Raw genomic sequence first — 20,726 nt, forward strand, 5'->3', positions numbered from 1 at the left:
TTCTCATCATCATCTTAAACTGTAAATAGAAAACAAAGAGATACAGTTCATTATTGCTAACAGTTAGTGTATTGTATAACTGATGATTCTTTTAACAGTTAATGCTATGTTAAAATCCACTCATAGAAAAAACATCTGCATTAAAGAAACATTTTTTCTATAGAGCAGCTTTCAACAACTTAACGATCTTAAAAAGAAGGGATTAAATTATAAATTCCAGAAATGGTGGTAGATAAATGGAAAACACACACACATGCACAGCTGAAGCCAATGAGGTAGCCTTTATATGGCTTCTTAACCTGCAAGAAATAACAGCAAAATTTCACTAAAGTCTTAATTTCAACATTCAATGAAAATGATGGAATAAAAATGAAACGGTACATAAGAAAACAAAATGGCCATGGTTAGATTCTCAATGATCATAACTCTGCTCAATCATGGTTGACCTGCATCTAAATAACAACAACAACAAAGCAAAATATATTAAGTGAAATTTAGTGAAACAATTTTGAATTTGAAAATAACACTCACTATTTGAATCAGTCTCCTCATAGCATTCTCATGACTCCAAATACATTCACAGGGATCAAAATTTCCACCTGACATATTGACTGTCTATTAAACAAAAAAAAATTAAATAAATAAATAAATAATAACAATAATAATAATAATAATAATAATAATAATAATAATAATAATAATAATAATAATAATAATAATTATAATAGAGCAAAGACGTGGCATGAGCAAACCTCAGAAGGAGTCACCAAAAATGAGAACTGCAAAATCCTGTGGGATGTAATGATCTAGTGCGATCACCTGACCAGACAGGAAACCGGACATTGTTGTGGTGAATAAAAAAGAAAGAACATGTATGATAATTGACATAGCATGCTCCAATAACAACAGGATCAATGTGAAAGAAGAAGAAAAAATAAACAACTATGACAATTTAAAGTGGGAAATACGAAGGTTGTGGCCAATGAAGAGAGTAGGCATGATACCATTAGTAATTGGTGCGCTAGGAATTATCAGCACTCAACTGCCAACATGGCTGAAAAAAATTAGTATAAGTGTGAAGGTAGAACACCTACAAAAACCAGCATTACTCGGAACTGCAAGAATTCTTGCAGGGTTCTTGAAGCATGACCAGTAAAACAAGCGTCACCTTAGTCTGCTGGCTGTGGACAACTGACATTTTCCATAAGACCCAGCAAAATAAGCAGCGAGTTTTCATATAATAATAATAATATGACCAGGCTAAATGATATGATATATACAGTAGCCTCTGTGGTCACAAAAGAAGCTGTGAACCCACTAAAACCCATCCAAACAAGAGCATCACCACCCAAACAAATCCTGTGGATAAATAATATCCAGAAAAAGTAGAAAATAAGAGAAAGGATCTGTCAATCCTTAATGAAACTAGTAGACAATCAACACTACTAAGCAATGAGAAGAGAAGAAAAATACTACATAAATACAAAATTACAGTACAAGGTATACCTGAAATAAAAGAACAGGTAAAGCAAGATATCCTCACCAAAGCACAAAGAATCTGCTGGTATGAGAAACACCAATGTTTCTGTGAACAAAACAAACAGTTCAACTCCAACCCCAAAAGATTCAACCAAGAACTTGGCAAAAATAAAATAGAGATCAATGCAGCACCAACAGCAGAAGAAGTGGAAGAATTTTGGAAAGAAATGTGGTCGGCGAAGGAACAACCTCAGAAAAGATCTATCAAAACAACAAACACAGCACCTGAACAACTCTGGACCCTTATAATGGTCATCCAGGCACTGCAAAAACTAAGCAACTGGAAGGCACCTGGACATGACAAGATCCCCAACTCTGGTTAAAATACCTAAGAGGAACATACAAAAAGCTGGCTGAGAAATTTAATGAAATACTAGCAGAGCCAGAGACAGTGCCTGAATGGCTCACAGAAGGGAAAACTATCCTAATTCCCAAATCCACTGAAAAGGCAAACCCACAAAATTACAGATCAATAACTTGTCTCCTTACAATTCACAAAGCCTTTACTGCAATATCACAGAGAATGAGCAAACATCTGGAAGAAAACAATCTATTTCCAGAAGAGCAAAATGGATGCTGCAAGGGTTAATACGGCTGTAAAGATCAGCTAATGATCAATAAAATCATAACTGAAGACAGCTGCAGAAAGAAGAAGGGTCTAAGTATGGTCTGGATCGATTACCGAAAGGCTTTTGATGGATTCTAGAAACACTAGCCATGAACAAGGTAGCACCAATAATCATAAAATATATAAAACAATGCTACAGTGCTACAAAAGAAGGATTCATAAAAACCAAAGCCATCCCCATTAGAAGAAGAATATTCCAGGAAGACATGCTCTCTCCACTCCTTTTCTACTTGGCAATGACACCTTTATCTGATATGCTAAACAGAACTGGATGTGGATACAACTGTTATGCTAAAACTGTACGCTATAAATGACAAACAGCTGGAAACATTACTACAGGCAGTACATAGATTTACCAAAGAAATAAACATGAAATTTGGCTTAGAAAAATGTCCCAAAGCAACCTTGAAAAGATGAAAACTAGTTAAGAGTAGCAACATCACACTAGATGAAGCAAATGAAATATTAGAATTAGACCAAAGCCAGACATACAAATACTTAGGAATCAATGAACTAGATATGATACAACACAAACAAATGAAAGAGAAGATAAGAAAAGAATACTATAGACAAGTTAGATTAATACTGAAAACAGGGCTCAATGGGAAAAACAAGATATTAAGTATCAACACTCTAGCCATCTCAGTTATAAGTTACAGCTACAATAGTCTTAACTGGACTCTAAATAAGCTAATCAAAATAGACAGGAAAACAATTAAAATGGAGAAGAAACAATAAATCATATTGTCTCTGGCTGCCCAGTCCTGGCTAAGAAGGAATATATTCACAGACACGACAGAGTTGGGACCTATATACACTGGAAGCTATGCTAACACTATGGAATAACAACAGAAAAAAGATGGTATAGGCACATGCCAGAAAAGGTCACAGAAAATGAGGATGCAACCATACTATAGGATATGTCAATACACATAAAGAAATTAAAGCCAATAGACTGGATATAGTTGTCAAAGATCACCAAGAAAAGAAATGCTTACTAATCAATGTATCAATACCACAGATGACAATATTTCTCTAAAAGAAACAGAGAAACTTTCAAAATACAAAGATCTAGAAATAGGGGTAACTCAAATGAGAAGTCTAAAAACAGAAACAATTCCTATCATAGTAGTTGCATTAGGTATGATAAAAACATATTCAGACAAATACATAACAAAAACTCCAGGACTAACAAGTATATATTACATACAAAAAATAGCACTACTAGGCACTGCACACATCCTACGTAAAACACTTTCAATACAGTAAAAATAAGAGCATCACAACAAACAACAGCAAATACCACAGGCATACAGAAATGCGCTCAGTATTGAAATGGAAGCACGTGATAAAAATAAGACTACTGAATAATAATAAAAACAATAATAATAATGGAAGAAAGAAAAGTCGATAGATATAACAGGTTAGCTTGGGAGGTTAAGCAGTTGTAGTCGATGAAAAAGGTGGTAGTAGTACCAATAATTGTTGGAGCCCTGGGAACAGTGAGTAAAAATCTTGAGAAGTACATGGAACAAATAGGGGCTGCAATAAGGATGGAGCACTTGCAGAAAACAGCACTGCTTGGAACCGCTTGAATACTCCGAAGGTGCTTGAAAAATAAGGGGTGTTACCTTAGTTCACTGGTAGTGAACAGCTGACACCACAGTACATCTCCAGCGTTAGAAGCTGTGCAAAGGCAATGGTAATAAAAGAAAGTGTTTATATTAGAGTTTTTAGGAATAGTGTGTATATAAGTGTATGCATGTATAGATACAGATATATATATATATATATATATATATATATATATATATATATATGTATGTATGTATGTATGTATGTATATATATATGTGTGTGTGTGTGTGTGCATGTGTGTATATACACTCATACATACGCATACATATTTATATTGACTTATGCATGTGCATACATGCAAATATGTGTGTATGTATGTGTGAGCATGTGAATATGTGTTCATGTTTGTTTACATTTTTTAACTCGAAGAATTCTGTATGTTATTCTTGGAAAAGGAAATATTTTGAAAACAAATGAGTTCAATATTTGATTTCATATACTGGGTCATCCCATAAATAATGCAGTTTTTTTATACTTCTTTTATTTTTCAAAATTAAAAAAAAAAAACTTTGTTTATCTTAATCTAAAATATACTCTCCTTCATTTTCTACAAAGCTCTTCCATCTATCTGGTAGACTTGCAAGGTCCCTCTTCAAAAATTCACTTGTCTGTCATGAAAAATACTCTTGCAAATAAATTGTTGAATGACCAGATCCAAGCTTCTCTGCTAGTTCCTCAACAGTAACAATGGGATTTTGTTCCAACAGGGTTTGTAGGACATCCTTGTTGAGTTCTACAGATCTTCCAGGATGAGGCTCGTCCCGGCTTGGAATTTCTGGAACCACCATTGACACTGGCTTATGCTTATTGTCCAATCCCCATATACTGCATTAACATTCCTTGCACTTTCCATTGCGTTGTTGCCTTTATTGAACTCATAAAGCAAAATATACCAAATATGCTCCTTTGTCACTTCCATTATAGCTTTGAAAAAATAACTGTTAAAATCAAACTGCATTCTTAAAAACTTACACTAAGAATAAGTACAAGGTAAAATTACTACCTGCTTTCATAGGTAGTTTTTTTCATGCAATTGAAAAAACTGCATTATTTATGGGATAACCCAATATATATTTAAATATGTGTGTGTGTGTGTGTGTGTGTGTGTGTGTGAAACTGATAAACTAAATTCATTTTAAGACAAAAATTTGCAATTTCATTTTGATTAAAAGAGCAGTGACTTCAGAACAAAACCTTTTATACCTGCATTTAACAACTCCAACTGTCACTCACTCCCACTCCATTTGTTGTCTTAGACCCTTTATACTGGCATTAGTGACGAGACACAAGGATGTCCATAAATTACCTTTACAACTTCCACACTTCCGAACTTCAAATTGTAAATGTTATTTATTTCCCACCCCACAACCTCTTGCCGAGGGGAAAAAAGTTCATAGTGAGCATGATGGAGGTTAGATCAGTTTAAAACACAAAAAAAAAACTAACTTATTACCAATTTTATTAAGTAAAAATAGCAGTCAACATACAAACAAACTTTGCTTTTTATAAGTATATAGATTACACAGCAGTATAGATATTAAAAAACAAAAGGACAGTTGTCATATAGACATGACAGCATGCTAGCTGTAAATATTCTTTATAAAACATAGAATAATTGTTTTTCTATGTATGTAGCCATTTGTCAATGTAACATCTGTTGCATTATATTTTGAGTTATAGACTAGAGAATAAATGTTTCAAGTAGAATACTGAACTTTTTTGTATAACAGATTTTTCAGAACAGAATAAACTAAAATTCTGTTTAATTAGTATACTGTGAATATTATAATAAAAGGGTGTGGGAACACACATGTATTCAATAACATATGATTGGTGTTACACAAATTTGTGGCATTAATATAACTAATAAAACCATCATCATCATCGTTTAACGTCCGCTTTCCATGCTAACATGGGTTGGACGATTTGACTGAGGACTGGTGAAACCAGATGGCTACACCAGGCTCCAATCTGATTTGGCAGAGTTTCTACAGCTGAATGCCCTTCCTAACGCCAACCACCCCGAGAGTGTATTGGGTGCTTTTACGTGCCACCGGCACAAAGGCCAGTCAGGCGGTACTGGCAACGGCCACGCTCAAAATGGTGTATTTTACGTGTCACCCACACAAGAGCCAGTCCAGCGGCACTGACAACAATTTCGCTTGAAAGTCCTTACACATGCCACGGGCACGCAATTTATAAATCCAGAATTGCAGGTAGATTTGTACATTAGGGTTTATCTGTTTTGCATTTAAACTGGCTGTATCAGGCCCCCCTCACAGCTATCCTACAGTGTCATTCTAAAAGTAAACCATCACATAATGAAAATCTTGAAGCTACAAGATAATGCATGATTAATTCAAACAATGTAAATAATAAAGCATTACCTTTGACAGAGTGTTAAAGGGTTAAATCAAACCATATTCTATGAGTAACGTTGCAACTGTGTCAATCTTGCTTTTATTCTGGAATTGCAGCACTAAGATTACGTTCCTGTTTCAACGATGGAGGAGAATTTGATTAAAGAGATTTATTTGCTGTTTTGAACAGGAGATTAAGTGACCGTCTAGACACTTCTAAGAAGTCTGAATTTAAGATTATTAGCTAAATACAGATGTAAATATTGAATTCAAGATAAAAGCAAATTTATTAATGAAGTAAGTTTTTACATTCCTTTAAGAAATTTAGAATTTATTTTCTACATCAGCACTAAGTTTAATATATATAAGATAAATGAAGACCACAGGCTACTAAAGGCTTTATCAAGAACATTAGAATTAAGGCTCTTTTATGTTAACATTTATGTTACCAACCAGCCTGGTTCTAAAGATACAAACCTCCACTTTTAAAGTGATCTTATTTATAACTGTCCATTAAAAGCTCAATTAAATTTATGTTTCAAACACTAACTTAATAATGAAAAATCTATTTAACTAAATTCTTCATTATTTTCAAAACTGAGAAAAAGACTGTATTTCAACAGAAATTTGGTAACAAAATGGTTTATCATGAGACTAATAAATTAATTCTGAAAGTGAAAGTAGTACCTAATTTTTGTTGGCTTCTTTTCTAACCTGACTAATTAAGATGCTAATATAGCATAGAAATCATAAAAGACCACGTAATCAAAAATACCTAGGCTATCTTAAACTGTGATAAGCAATACTTTGAGATTAAGGTCTTAAACAACAGACCACATGGTCATAATTATAAATGTAATAATTGTCATTATATTATAACCTGGCTTTGCTGAGACAATCTGATAGGGTAGAAACATGTCTAAAGTTATCTGCACTTGTTGAAATGATAAAAATATTAGTCATTGAGCTACACCTCCATGTGTATCCCACTTTTGGGACAAGTACACATATTCTTGTATATTGTAAAGGGCAACTAACAGGGTTGGTTGTCAGAAATGGCATCCCATTGTAAAAGATTACCTCAAAAAACCACTAATGTTGTCTTTTCCCCCACTGTGCAAGTATTTTGAATTGGATTAATCATGCTCATTACACTGTTCTAACTTAAATATTGCCCTTAGTTTTCCTGACTGAACTAAAACACAGGCCCCACCCCTACTTCAAGATTCAGTCACTAACAGTAGAAAAGGACATCTAGCTGCAAAAATTAGTCATCAACATAACTCTTCCCAATTATTCAAATGCAGAATGGGTATAAAATCAGTACCAAGAAAAAACATTGGTGCCATACAGTTCTGTGTGTGTGTGTGTGTGTGTGTGTGTGTGTGAGTGTGTGTGTGTGAGAGAGAGAGAGAGAGAGAGAGAGAGAGAGAGAGAGAGAGAGAAAGAGAGAGAGAGAGAGAGAGAGAGAGATAGAGAGAGAGAAAGAGAGAGAGAGAGAGAATAGGAAATATAACACCAGAATTTAAATAAGTTTGAAGTTTCCATGTGAATACAGAAATATTTACATTTGAGTAAAACACAAATAATGGGCTCAACCATATAGAACTACATGTAGAGTAAGCCTCTACATGTAGTTCTGTATACCCTCAAAAGGTAAGATGGCCATGATTGGAATGCTTGCAGTGATGAAACTTAGTTGAAAATAAGTCTGCTCAGCTATCTTTGATCACACGTTGAACTGCACTTCATCACAGTTATTCTAGTTGCAACATCTTTGATAAGTTTATCTGCTCAGCTGGAATGTCTTTGATTATAAGTTTACTCATTGTAGTTAACATGCAGTTAATTTACAAAACAATAAGTGTGGAAAAAAAAAGGTCTTCAAATTTATGAGCATGTGCGCACACGTGCGCACACACACACACGCACACGCACACACACACAGTGCAATTTGTCTTTTGACTACAAAAGCTGAGGGAAAAATTGAATGAATTCTTAACTAGATTTTGCCTCAATTCATCTCAGAAGAAATATAAAGCAAATTCAGCCCTTGTAGAATTTTAACTCTGAAACAGGTCACACAAAATTAGAAGCTTCAAAGAATAGCCATGCGCGCGCGTGCGTGTGTGTGTGTGTGTGTGCATGCACACATGCATGTGTAAACGTATATATTCTCCAAGCCATAACAGAGAAATTTAAAACTGGCTGTCTGAAGGAATTGTTATATGCTGGCGACTTATTTCTTGTAACTGAATCTTTTGAAGAATAAGAGGAAATTCCAAATGTGGAAATAAAGTTTAAAATCAACAAGTGTTACAGTAAACCTAGCAAAGACAAAAGTTTTAACTATTTAGAAAGGGGATAGGACTCTGCTGTTGTCTGGAAAGTGGTCCAGCAAGATATACACAAATGTAAATAATAATTCCATAAGATGTATTCAATATAAACTACAAGTGTGCAAAAGGTGTAGTGGGACAAATAGATTGACAGGGAAAAAATTCAAATGCAGTAGATGCACAGGAGCGGTTAACAGAAAGAGCAACCATGTAATAAATTCCTTCACGTGTTAAGGCTCCCTAGAAGTAGTTAATAGCTTCCATAATCAAGTAGGTGGCCTAAAGCGTGGTGGCAGTAAATGTTTTGAAAGCAGAGTTTAAAAAATTTCAGGAAGCTATTACTATTTCTGGGAGAAGAGGGAGTCTTTCACTGAGTCAAGGGCAAATCATGATGTATGTGTATGAAGTGTTATGCTCTATGACAGTGAAATATGGGCATTGCATACAGAGGATATACAAAAGCTGAATGGAATGAGATGAAATAAGCATGCTTTATTGGAAGTTTAATATGAGTAAGCACAAATAACAGAACACAAATGAACAAGGAGGAAAACTGGATATAAGAGGAATCAGACGAAGAGTACCAGAAGTACTTCAATCCCCAGCAGCTGCTAACAAGCAGTCACACAATGGCTCAAGCAAGACACACCACAGCAACTGTTCTATCCCACATCTGGGATGGTACAGCTACTATCGAAGTTGATATCCTGGGTCATTTCAGAGAAAAGCCAATCAGCTGTTTGCCATTCCATCACTAATGTCTATGTTCTAGCAGACAGGAATGCTGTCTCCTTTCACTATCTTTTCTATCATAACTATAATGGCCTCTACACATTGGAGCTGGCTGTCTCATACCTCTATCATGCAGGCACCCCCAACTAACTCATTACCCTTGGTAGTTTCAATTGCTCTTTCCCCACACTAACCACTATACCCAATCCTTCTACCTAGAACATCATCCTAATGGAACTTCCTCTCTGCTCATGTCTTCTTGCAGATGTTGACTTGTAACAATTTTAATGGAACACAAACAGCATCAATCTCACCAATTTTGGAGGGCTTGTAAGGATCATGGTGTCTGTCCTTTCCTCCACATTCAGCATGTAAACAAAATACCAAAAAAAAAAAAAAGGAGAGTGCTGCACTGGTACAGACATGTGATGTATGGAGGATGGTGTTTGAGTAAAGAAGTGCCATGTGATCCAAGTGGAATGGGCCTAGAGAAAAAGAAGACAAAGTAAAATACTGGACAAAGTCGTGAAATCTGATATCTGGAGGCTGAATCTTCAAGAAGGTGATGAACAAGGACCTGCAACAAGTACCATGTAAGCATGGTAAAATGATCATAGAATGAAAATTAGAAGCTGTGAAGACCACCTGTGTGTGTGTGTGTGTGTGTGTGTGTGTGTGTGTGTGTGTGTGTGTGTGTGTGCATGTGTGTGTGTGTGTGCATGCATATGTGTGTGCATGCAAACATTTTTCTTTTAACTTCATACTCACCAACTAAATGTAAAGATTAATGTTTACATTCAGCCAGTAGATTGATGTCTCCCAATAATCTATAGCAAGTTATCTTGACTGGACAAATGACTTTTATTGAAACAGATACATTTACAACCCAGGAGTTTTGTTATTTCCAAAACATTTAACTCATAAAAGATGTTTTGACATTTGTTCAAAAAGTGTTGCATTTATGATAGTAGAAATTGTAACCGATGTCCGTTATGGTGCAACGTCAGGATCACCAGTTGTAATGGTTGATATTTGTAAAAGGTTGAGATTTTTCATTATGTAAGGATGAAAGAACAGTGATTGAAGTTGTGACGAAAATATTTATTTTTACCGTTACATCGTATATACCTTGCCTCGACGGGCAGGTGATAAAATCCTAGAGTGTGCAAAGTAAAAAAGCTAATTTCGACCTGTGTGTTCTTATTGTAATAGTATGTTCTTATTGTAGTAGTAAACCATAGAGAGAGATATGGTAATGTGCAGACGAGACAAAGTGAGTTAGTGAAAGTGAGAGAGTGTGGGAAGTTGGGTCTCATAGCTGCTGACACTAAACTTCATTTCTCCATTTGACCATTGTCTTTAATAGCTGCCTTGCTATTATGATTCTAGCGTTCTACTCCTTAACTGATGGTAGCTGACTCTGACTCCAGTTGTCATTCATTAACTGGTTGAGTTGTCACGAGCCAACTAACTGATTTTTGCTTGGGGGTTCTTGCTTTTATAACTATCCAGAAGGATAGACATATTGTTGAGAACAATGGATTTAGTTAGTGGTCTTGTTATCTTAATTCTAGCTTTTGGGGAAGTAGAAGAGGTTAGAAAGGTCAAGTGGTGAAGACATTATTTTGGGCCTAGCTAAGGCATCTGGAAAATGTAAAACTGCTGTCACAGAAAAACTATTGTTTTACCATGAAAAAAGTTCTGTTGAACTGTTAATATATAGAAAATCAACGAGAGAGGGTGAAGGAAGAGAGAGTATAAGTATGATGGGAGAAATAGAATGCTAAGAGCAGGAAAAGAGTCAGTAATAAGCAGTTATATGTTGCATTGATAGAGAGATTAAACAGAAAAATAAATTAATATGAATGGTATGATGGTAAAATCATTAGAGTGCTGGAAAGAAAGCTTTGCAATATTTGTTCAAAATCTCTGCACTCATATATAGGATCACTGGTTTAGTTGCCAAAAGCCTGACAATGTGACAGGTTGCACTGGGTTATGTGTTACAAGTAGCAACAAAAATAACTTGAAACTTTGTCATAACACTTGCAACTTCATTTGTATCCAATATTTATATGCTAGAATTTATAGCTTTGTCTATTATCTACTTCCAAGTCCATGTTCACAAAGTATCTGACATCATTTTTTTCCTGCCAAAACTAATGCCATGTGGGTGGGAGGTGACACCACCCTTCCTGCACGTGTGAAAATTTTTGTGCCAGTATATAAACTGTCTTTGCACAGGGGCCATCTGGACTCCTGACTTCGTCATGAACAGGAATTCATCTTCTTTTTTCACTGCTTTGTGCCACATGGGCTCAACTCACTTTCTCTCTTCATCTGACACCAACTTTACCTCCTCTCTTCATCTGACACCAACTTTACTTCCTCTCTTCATTTGATACCACCCCACACCACTCCACACATACTAGCACTGACCACTTCCCAGAACTCACACTACCATCCACACACCCACACACAATCTTAAATAGCATCACCACACATACCACTATAAGAGCAGCCACACACAGTTTAACTCCGTACACACACACAGTCATGCACACTCCCACACCCACACAAGCATATAATACCTGAACATAGACAATATATACTACCACACTCACACAAGCATATAATACCTGAACACAAGATATATACATACACACACAACACGCATTAACACACACAACATAAACAGACAAGAACTTCTGCTCACATATATACACCCTACACATGCATACTGCCTGGTCACAAATACACACACATCACATGAAAAAGCACGCCTCAACCGCTACACACAACACACAAGTTACACATGCACACATTTACATACGCACACACTCAAACACAAAAGAGTCACTCGCTCCTATTCACACACACACACACACACAGACTTAAACACACTATTTTCACATACACACACATGCACGTGTGCCTTCTCTTGGGATCACCAGCACTTTAGTAACTGCCTTTCAACCTCTTTTTTTTCGTTATTATCTCTCTTTCAAACTTCTTCCAATCATTCGCCAAGTTTTTTTTTCATTCTCTCTGTTTATTTTCTCTTATTCCTTTCTGTTAAAGAGCATAGGCTCAAACTGTAAAAGACTTTTTCATTTTCCTGGGCATCAAACTAATATACTTGCTTGTTTTTCATACACCTGTCTTTGTCTTTTGTTTTTCAATAAATTTCAACTACATATATATATATATATATATATATATATACATACATACATACATACACACACATACATACATATATGTCATCATCAACATTTAACGTCCGTTGTTCATGCTGGCATGGGATGGACGGTTTGAGCAGGGCTGACAAGCTGGAAGGCTGCATCAGATTCCAGTCTCATTTGGCATGGTTTCTAAGGCTGGATTCCTTTCCTAATGCCAACCACTCTGAGAGTGTAATGGGTGCTTTTACATGCCACCGGCACAGGTGCCAGTTGCGTGACACCAGTATCTGCCATGACTGCATTTTTACTTGGCTTCTCGGGCACAACATAATACCAGTGGTCTCAGTCATTCATCATAGCCTCTGTGTGGCCCAACACTCAAAAGGAGCTTTTCACATGCCACAAGCATCACCCACTTTGCCTCCATGAGGCCCAACGCTCGAAAGATGCTTTTAACATGCCATCAGCATGGGTGCCAGTTATATGACACCAGCATTGGCCATGACTATGATCAGACTTGGCTGGACAGGTCTTCTCAAGCACAGTATATCATCGAAGGTCTCAGTCACTAGTCATTGCCTCTGTAAGGCCCAAAATTCGAAGATCATGCTTCACCACCTTGTCCTATGTCTTCCTGGGTCTACCTCTACTACAAGTTCCCTCCACAGTTAAAGATCAGCACTTGTTTACACAGCTGTCCTCATCCATACACATCTCATAACCATACCAGTGCAGTTGTCTCTCTTGCACACTAGATCTGATACCTCTGATGCCAAATTTTTCTCTCAAGACGCTTACATTCTGTTGAATATGTACACTGATATTGCACATCCAACGAATATGGATGAGTGAGGAAGAACAAGAAGAAGAAGAACAACAACAGAGTAGACAAGATTGGGAATGTATCTATACTAAATGTTAATTGTCATAAACCTATGGTGGGAACCAGTGTTTCTAAAAACGCTAGTAAGAGCACTGCTCAGGTTGGAGATACTAATAATCAAAGTACCCCCAGTGCCTCCTACTACAACCATCATCCAAACCATATGGAACAACAGGATGATCTGATAACAATAGTAGAACTGTGATTAATCATAATAGCACTACATTTAGAAACAATTTTAAACACCTCCCCTTACTTCAGAATAATGAAAGAACTTAGAGTCAGATATTATGACTCACCAAAATAAGATTAAGAATAAGAGAGCAAATCAATTATGTAAACAGAAAATTCTGTAGTATAACTCCACCCCCTTGGTAGTATAGACATTCACAGATATTTCTTCATTATTTTTCTGTGCTTTAGATAAATATTTTCCTCCTGCTAATAAAATATCATAGATTATTCAATAGGTACACAGTCAAATTTTCCTATTCTATTCCAAATTTGGCAGATAATATAGCTGCAATAAATGGCAAACAATTAAACAATATTAGTAATTGCCTAAGTGTGAACAATAATCCTTGTAATTGTCTACATCCAGCCCAACTATTAACAATGATCTAAATAATATAAATGGTAGCTAGTAAAACTGATTATTTATGTAACTGTAGAGATAAAGATAATTGCCCTTTGGATGACGAGTGCCTCCATGGTTATATAATATATAATATTCTGTCCAGACATGCAGTAACATTTACTACAATATTGAAGCCACTGTAATGAATTTAGGGCAAATTTGAATAACCATCTTATTTTCTTTGATGATAGGAAGAAATTACACAGTACTTCATTAGCAAAATTAATTTGGGAATTGAAGAACAGTAATATCAATCATGCCTGGGGATATAACTTATGTTCTATGAAGACATTTGAGATTCTGAGATGCAAATCAGGTCTAATTAATAAACAGTATAAGAATATACAAGTACAAACATACACACACACGCATAATATATATACATTTATATATTGTCTTGCAGAATGATATAGCTACAATTATCTCTACCTACACCCCACAAGCTGGCCAACCAAATGAACAGAAGGATCACTTCTGCAGGCTACCTCAAAGACGAGTGACAATGATCTCAACTTTGTGGCTGGAGATTTTAATGGGCATGTTGGACAGCAACCTGGTATCTTCCATGGTGTACATGGGGGCCATGGAGTTGGTACCAGAAATGAAGAGTTCTGCAATGCAAATAACCTATTGATCTGCAACACCGACTTCAGGAAGCTAGCTAGACACCTGATAACCTATCAATCAGGTGACTCTGCTAGCCAGATCGATTTCATTCTCACCAGACAGTGGGATGCATGGTTGCTCTTAAATACAAAGACCCTCCCTGGTGAATAATGTACCCTACCCCAACATAGACTAGTTATTAGTAACTTTAGATCCGAGGCCAGAAGGATGTCAAAACCAGACCAATCTGGAAAAGAAGGAGTTGGAAGCTTAAGAATCCTTCACATGGTCAGAGATTTAGGGATATCCTTACCGAGAATTTTAATGATAGGGAGGAGGAACTACAGTCCTGTGACATAGAAGGCAGCTGGTGCAAAGTCCATTCCAGACCTAGGGTAACATGGTGGTGGAACAATACTGTAGACAGGGCTATCAGAGCAAAGAAATAGGCTTGGAAGGCCTGGAAGAGTGTGGGTAGCAGGAGAATGTATGAGATAGCCAAAAGGGAAGCTAAGAGACAGGTATATATAGCCAAGGGAGTAGCAGAACAGAAGAAGTTTGCCTAGAATCGAAGGGCCTTAGGGTTAACCTAGCAAAAACCAAAGTCTTAGTAAGTAGGAAGGCTGTCAAATCACAATCCCCTTCAAGTAGATGGCTCTGCTCAATCTGTAGAAAAGGTGTGGGTAGAAACTCCATATGATGTACCTGGTGTTAGCTATAGACACATAAAAGGTGCAGCAATATCAAAGGACAGTTAACTGGGAAAAAAGTTTTTGTGTGTGACAGATGCACAGGGGCAATAAACACTGAAGATGCACAGAAAACAGATTCCATCATATGCCAGGGGGAGAAACTAGAAGTAGTTAGCAGCTTACACTACCTAGGCAACCAAGTCTGTAGAGGGGGCGGCTCTGAGAGTATAGTGACTAGAGTAAGAATAGCCTGGGCAAGGTTCAGGGAACTCCTACCTCAGCTGGCAACTAAGGGTCTCTTGCTCAGGATAAAAGGTAGACTGTATGATGCATGTGTGCAAACTGCCATGCTACACAGCAGTGAAACATGGGCCATAACTGCTGAGGACATGTGTAGGCTTGAAAGAAATGAAGCTAGTATAATCCGCAGGATGTGTAATATCAGTGTGCATACACAATTGAGTGTAAGCGCCCTGAGAGAAAAGTTGGGCATAAGAAGCATCACATGTGGTGTGCAAGAGAGGTGACTGTGCTGGTATGGTCATGTATTACGTATTAATGAGGACAGCTGTGTAAGGAAGACATGGGATGAGGTGGTGAAGCATGACCTTCAAACATTGGGTCTCACAGAGGCAATGACAGGAAACCAAGACCTTTGGAGATATGCTGTGATTGAGAAGACCCGGCAACTAAAGTGAGATCGCAGCCACACATGTCCGGCCCTGATGCATTGGGTGATATGATATGCTTGAGAAGACCTGTTGAATCAAGTAAAACCAATATCGTAGCTGTGGCCAGTGACCCCTGACTGGCTCCCATGCCAGTGGCACGTAAAAAGCACTATCTGAACGTGATCAGGCCCGCCTGACTGGCTCCTGTGCTGGTGGCATGTAAAAAGCACCCACTACACTCTCGGAGTGGTTGGCGTTAGGAAGAGCATCCAGCTGTAGAAACATTGCCAGATCGGATTGGAGCCTGGTGCAGCCGCTGGCTCTCCAGACCTCAGTCACACTGTCCAACCCATGCCAGCATGTTAAACGATGATGATGATATATATATGCCAACTGAATTTCTTTTCTCACTGCTATTACACTTCATCTGTGATTGGTCTTCACTTGTAGTTACATAACTTTGTTTTATCTATACTATCTTATCACCTAAACTTCATATATTAACTTATTTTCTTACTCTTAAATGTCATTTGTTTCAAATGTCATATTCTTCATTTTCTTGTATGCCTAGTAACTATTTCATTTTACTATTCTTTTACTTGTTGCAGTCATTTTGACTGCAGCCATGCTGGAGCACTGCCTTTAGTCAAACAAACTGACCCCAAGACTTATTCTTTTTAAGCCTCGTACTTATTCTATCAGGCTCTTTTGCCAAACCACTAAGTACCAAGGACATAAACACATCAACATCTGTTGTCAAGCGATGGTGGGGAGACAAAACCCAGATACAAATACTTATATATATATGTGTGTGTGTGTGTGACAGGCTTCTTTCAGTTTCCATCTACCAAATCTACTCACAAGGCTTTGGTCAGCCCAAGGCTATAGTAGAAGACACTTGCCCAAGGTGCCACGCAGTGGGACTGAACCCAGAACCATGTAGTTGGGAAGCAAGCTTTTTACCGCACAGCCACACCTGCGCCTATACTCATTTATTTATATATTTAATCAATTACTGCATATGCATATGTACATGTATATATCTATATGTGTGTAGATCTTTATATTTAGGTACACATGTGTGTGAATATATGAGTGTACATAAATTACATATACATGCATTATATATATGATGTATGTATGTATGTATATGTTGTGTATACAGTTAAATTTATGACTACTATTGTATGAATCAGACCTCCCATGTAGATTATCATTATCCAGTTAGCTTCCAGTACATTATCACTGTGTTATTAATTATGACATACAGTGCATATGTAGGGGAAAATTAAAATAAATATAAATTATTAGTTCCTATGTATGTTTTACTACTGCAACTATTTGGAACCTTGCATTGGATGTACCAAATGCACTTGGTTGCTTAACCACAATGGATCATCGGGGGATATACATATGTAAATTTATGCACTCTTACCCATAGTGCTTTGTTGTAGAACTGAATACTATCATATGGTTGGGAAGCAAACTTCTTACCATACAACCATGCCTGCACACACATATGTATATATATTTTTTCTTATTTATTTATCTAAATAAAGAAAAATAGAATTCAAAGTGATGTATTATGCCTACTGGATCATACCTTGGATTTTCAAAGTGCTCCCCTTTGTAATTAGTTGAAGTATAACTGATCTTCCTTCAGTTATCTGAATACTGTGCAAGCCAGGTTCATACATGATGTGCTGATGAGGTGACTGCCTGCATTTTAATTAACCTACACACACCACACATATAATTGGAATGGCTGTGTGATTAAGAAGTTTGCTTCTTGACCACATGGTTTCAGATTCAGTCCCACTGTATAATACCTCAGACAAGTGTCCTCCACTACAGCCCTGACCAACCAAAGTCTTGTAAGTGGATTTGATTGATGGAAACTGATGGAAGCCTTTGTGTGTGTGTGTGTTGGAGTGTATGCTTACATGTTTCTTGGTTTTGACATTGCAGTCCACTGACTGTCATCAAATTATTATATAAACTTTCTTCATAAACAGAAAACTAACATTGAGCTACCTACCTAACCCAACTTCCTGTCAGGTTAAAAGTTTTAGGGCTGCACTATAAATATTAATACAATAAAAGGTAAATATGGATGGAATGTAGAGGCAAGCAGATGTGTGCTGTGTATGTGAGGTAAGATATCAAGGAGCCTGATTAAACAGAATTGACCTAGATGATATGCAGTTCAGTTTTGGGTCAGGAGAAAGAATAATATCTCCTTCTTAGTGAGACAATTGTAGAAGTACAGCAGTAAGACTCTATATCCAAAATTCTTCAAACTGGAGATGTTTGAAAAAGTTCCATGTTCTGGAAACTGGTAGTCACAAAGAAAACTAAGAGTAGGTGTATTACTTAAATAAACTATGTAGAGACGCAATCAGTAATATGGCAGCAATGAGATGGATCAACAAATTTAGTGAGCAGGAAGGGGTTGTTAGGGCTCATTTGTCAAACCCCTCTTGTTACAGCACTCCAGGCCATAACAGAGGAGTTTTAAGAACAGCTGTGTGTGAGAATTACTATATGCTGATGACCAAGTTCATATAACTGAATCTGTTAAATACTTACAAGAAATTCCAAACCTGGAAGCAAAACCTGGAAATTAGGCCTTAAAAGGTAACTTAGTAAGTAGGAAATAAGATAGGACCCTATTAACATCAAGGAAATGCCCAAGCTCAATATACAGAAAAGAGTAGGTAGAAATTCCATATAGTGACTCAGTGAAAACTATAGCTGCCCTGGCAGGATCACATGCAGGCTAAGAGAAGATAAATTTCCCTTAGTTAAAAATCATGAACACTTTCACACATACACATGGAAAACTTTCAATTTCCACTTACCAAATTCACTCACATAGCTTTGGTTGGCCCAAGACTGTAGTAGAAGACACTTGCCCAAGATGCTGCACAGTGAGACAGAACCCAAGACCAAATGGGTAATAACTGAACATTCTAGCTATGCAGTCATGTCTGCAACATCATATGCAGCAAAAATTGAGGTGAGAGGGAAAATGAAGGATAAGAATGGGAACTAAGAGGCAGTGTAGAAAGAGAAGGAAACATTAGTGACATGGCTCCAAGTTTGAACATGAAATGGTGTTCCTTCTGTTTCTTTGAGTATGTGGATCAATGATATACAGCGATGCCATTAACCAATAAATCATTAAAGGAGTGGCCAGTTGTGTTGAAATATGTGGCGACAGGTTAGCCTGGCATACATAACTGTGTGCTTTGAATATGCACCCAATAGTACTGACATGGCGACAGCTTGTTCGTTTAATGTTAAATGTACCACAAAGTTCGCAGATGATGCAACATATGAAGAAGATTGTGTATCAGAAGTTTTTAAAAAGCTCAGTGACAGGTGTAGAGCTATTAATGTATAGGCAGGTGTTGAATCGTCGGCGAGACAGTTTCTCAAAAACAGGATGCAAAACTGTCTTCGTTTCCCTCATGTCATCATTATTCTGAAGAAGGACTCTAACCCAAATGTGGGATATTCCACTTCCCACAGCAATTTTACTGTATTCATTGTCGTTTTCACAAATCTACTGCGATGTAGGACCACAAATATTTTAATTCCCTCTAAAAAATATTTGTGGTTATTAAGAGTGAAGCTATTTCAAAAAAAGCTAAATAATTCCAAATAAAAGTTATATTGTATTAACTTATAGCTCAAACAAAATACGTGAAATAGAAATTGATAAATAAACGTAAATAAACGGCATGTACAAAGATTGCTATCAAATGCACCAGCAATAAGGCCTTCTTATAGTCACTCAGGCAGCTAGAAATGGTAGCCACATCTCTCTCAAGTCAAATCCTACCATATTAAAAAGTGAAGGATACACAATGCTTTGACTGCATTCAAAGTATGCTCAAAACTTTGAGTAATATTCAAGTTTTAGTTTAGTAATAAAGTCACACAACAATAATAATTTTCAAATGTTGGTACAAGACCAGCAATTTTAGTAAGTCGATTACATCAACCCCAGCATATTTGACTGGTACTTTACTTTATTGATTCCTAAAAGGATGATTGGCGAAGTTGACCTCGGAATGTAAAATAACCGGAACAAAAGTCGCAAGGCATTTTCCGATGCTTTAACAATTCTGCTAGCTGGCGAGTTAAACCAAGAAATAAAAATAGAACGAGGACAGAACGTGTTGACTTAGAAATAAAATAATAATAATCATAGTAATAATAAAAACTTTTTAAAAGTACACATCAGCTGTATCTGGTCTAATTTTATCAATTTTTAACTCCTAGGGTGATGAAATTGTATGTTACACCTGTATTTATGATTGCTAAGTCTTCCATCCAGTCGTACTAAATACTTTACATTTGTGTGTGTGTGTGTGTGTGTGTGTGTGTGTGTGTGTGCACATGTTATAAATCATGCATATTATATATACATGTATTATATAAATACACACACACACACATTATATATATATGTATGTATGACACACACATATAAACACATTCATATACACATACACTTATTTACATATCGTTTCTGTTTATTTCGTGATGCTATATATCTCAATATAAAAATGTCTTGTTAGAAATGGTGTTCACCCCAGGTCAAGCTGATCGGGTAGACCTATGATCAAAAGGAGCATTCTAATGCTGAATGCCCCACTGTTTGCGAGCTATCTAAGACTACCACAATCTAATATGTCCTTCCTTGTTTTATGATGTTTGGATGGGGGTGGGGTGAGGGGATTTCATCGCCTTTTCCAGCAGTTCGATCGTTACTCAGAGACGCCTTCGTTGGCTCGTACATACTAAAG

General features: G+C 36.7%; 1 protein-coding gene across 2 annotated transcripts in view; it reads right to left on the bottom strand.

The window, feature by feature from the left end:
* The window catches only part of LOC128248698 (small integral membrane protein 14-like), a 37,135-nt gene that overhangs the window by 14,649 nt on the left and 1,760 nt on the right, over positions 1 to 20,726 (bottom strand). For both annotated transcript variants that reach the window (XM_089361272.1, XM_089361275.1), the window contains exon 2: positions 532 to 615. In XM_089361272.1, the coding sequence (XP_089217398.1) occupies positions 532 to 606 (75 nt within the window). In that variant the 5' untranslated portion in view covers positions 607 to 615. The remainder of the gene's footprint in view (positions 1 to 531; positions 616 to 20,726) is intronic.

This window comes from Octopus bimaculoides, chromosome 1 (genome assembly GCF_046866305.1).
Source record: "Octopus bimaculoides isolate indiv1 chromosome 1, ASM4686630v1, whole genome shotgun sequence".
Lineage (NCBI taxonomy): Eukaryota > Metazoa > Mollusca > Cephalopoda > Octopoda > Octopodidae > Octopus > Octopus bimaculoides.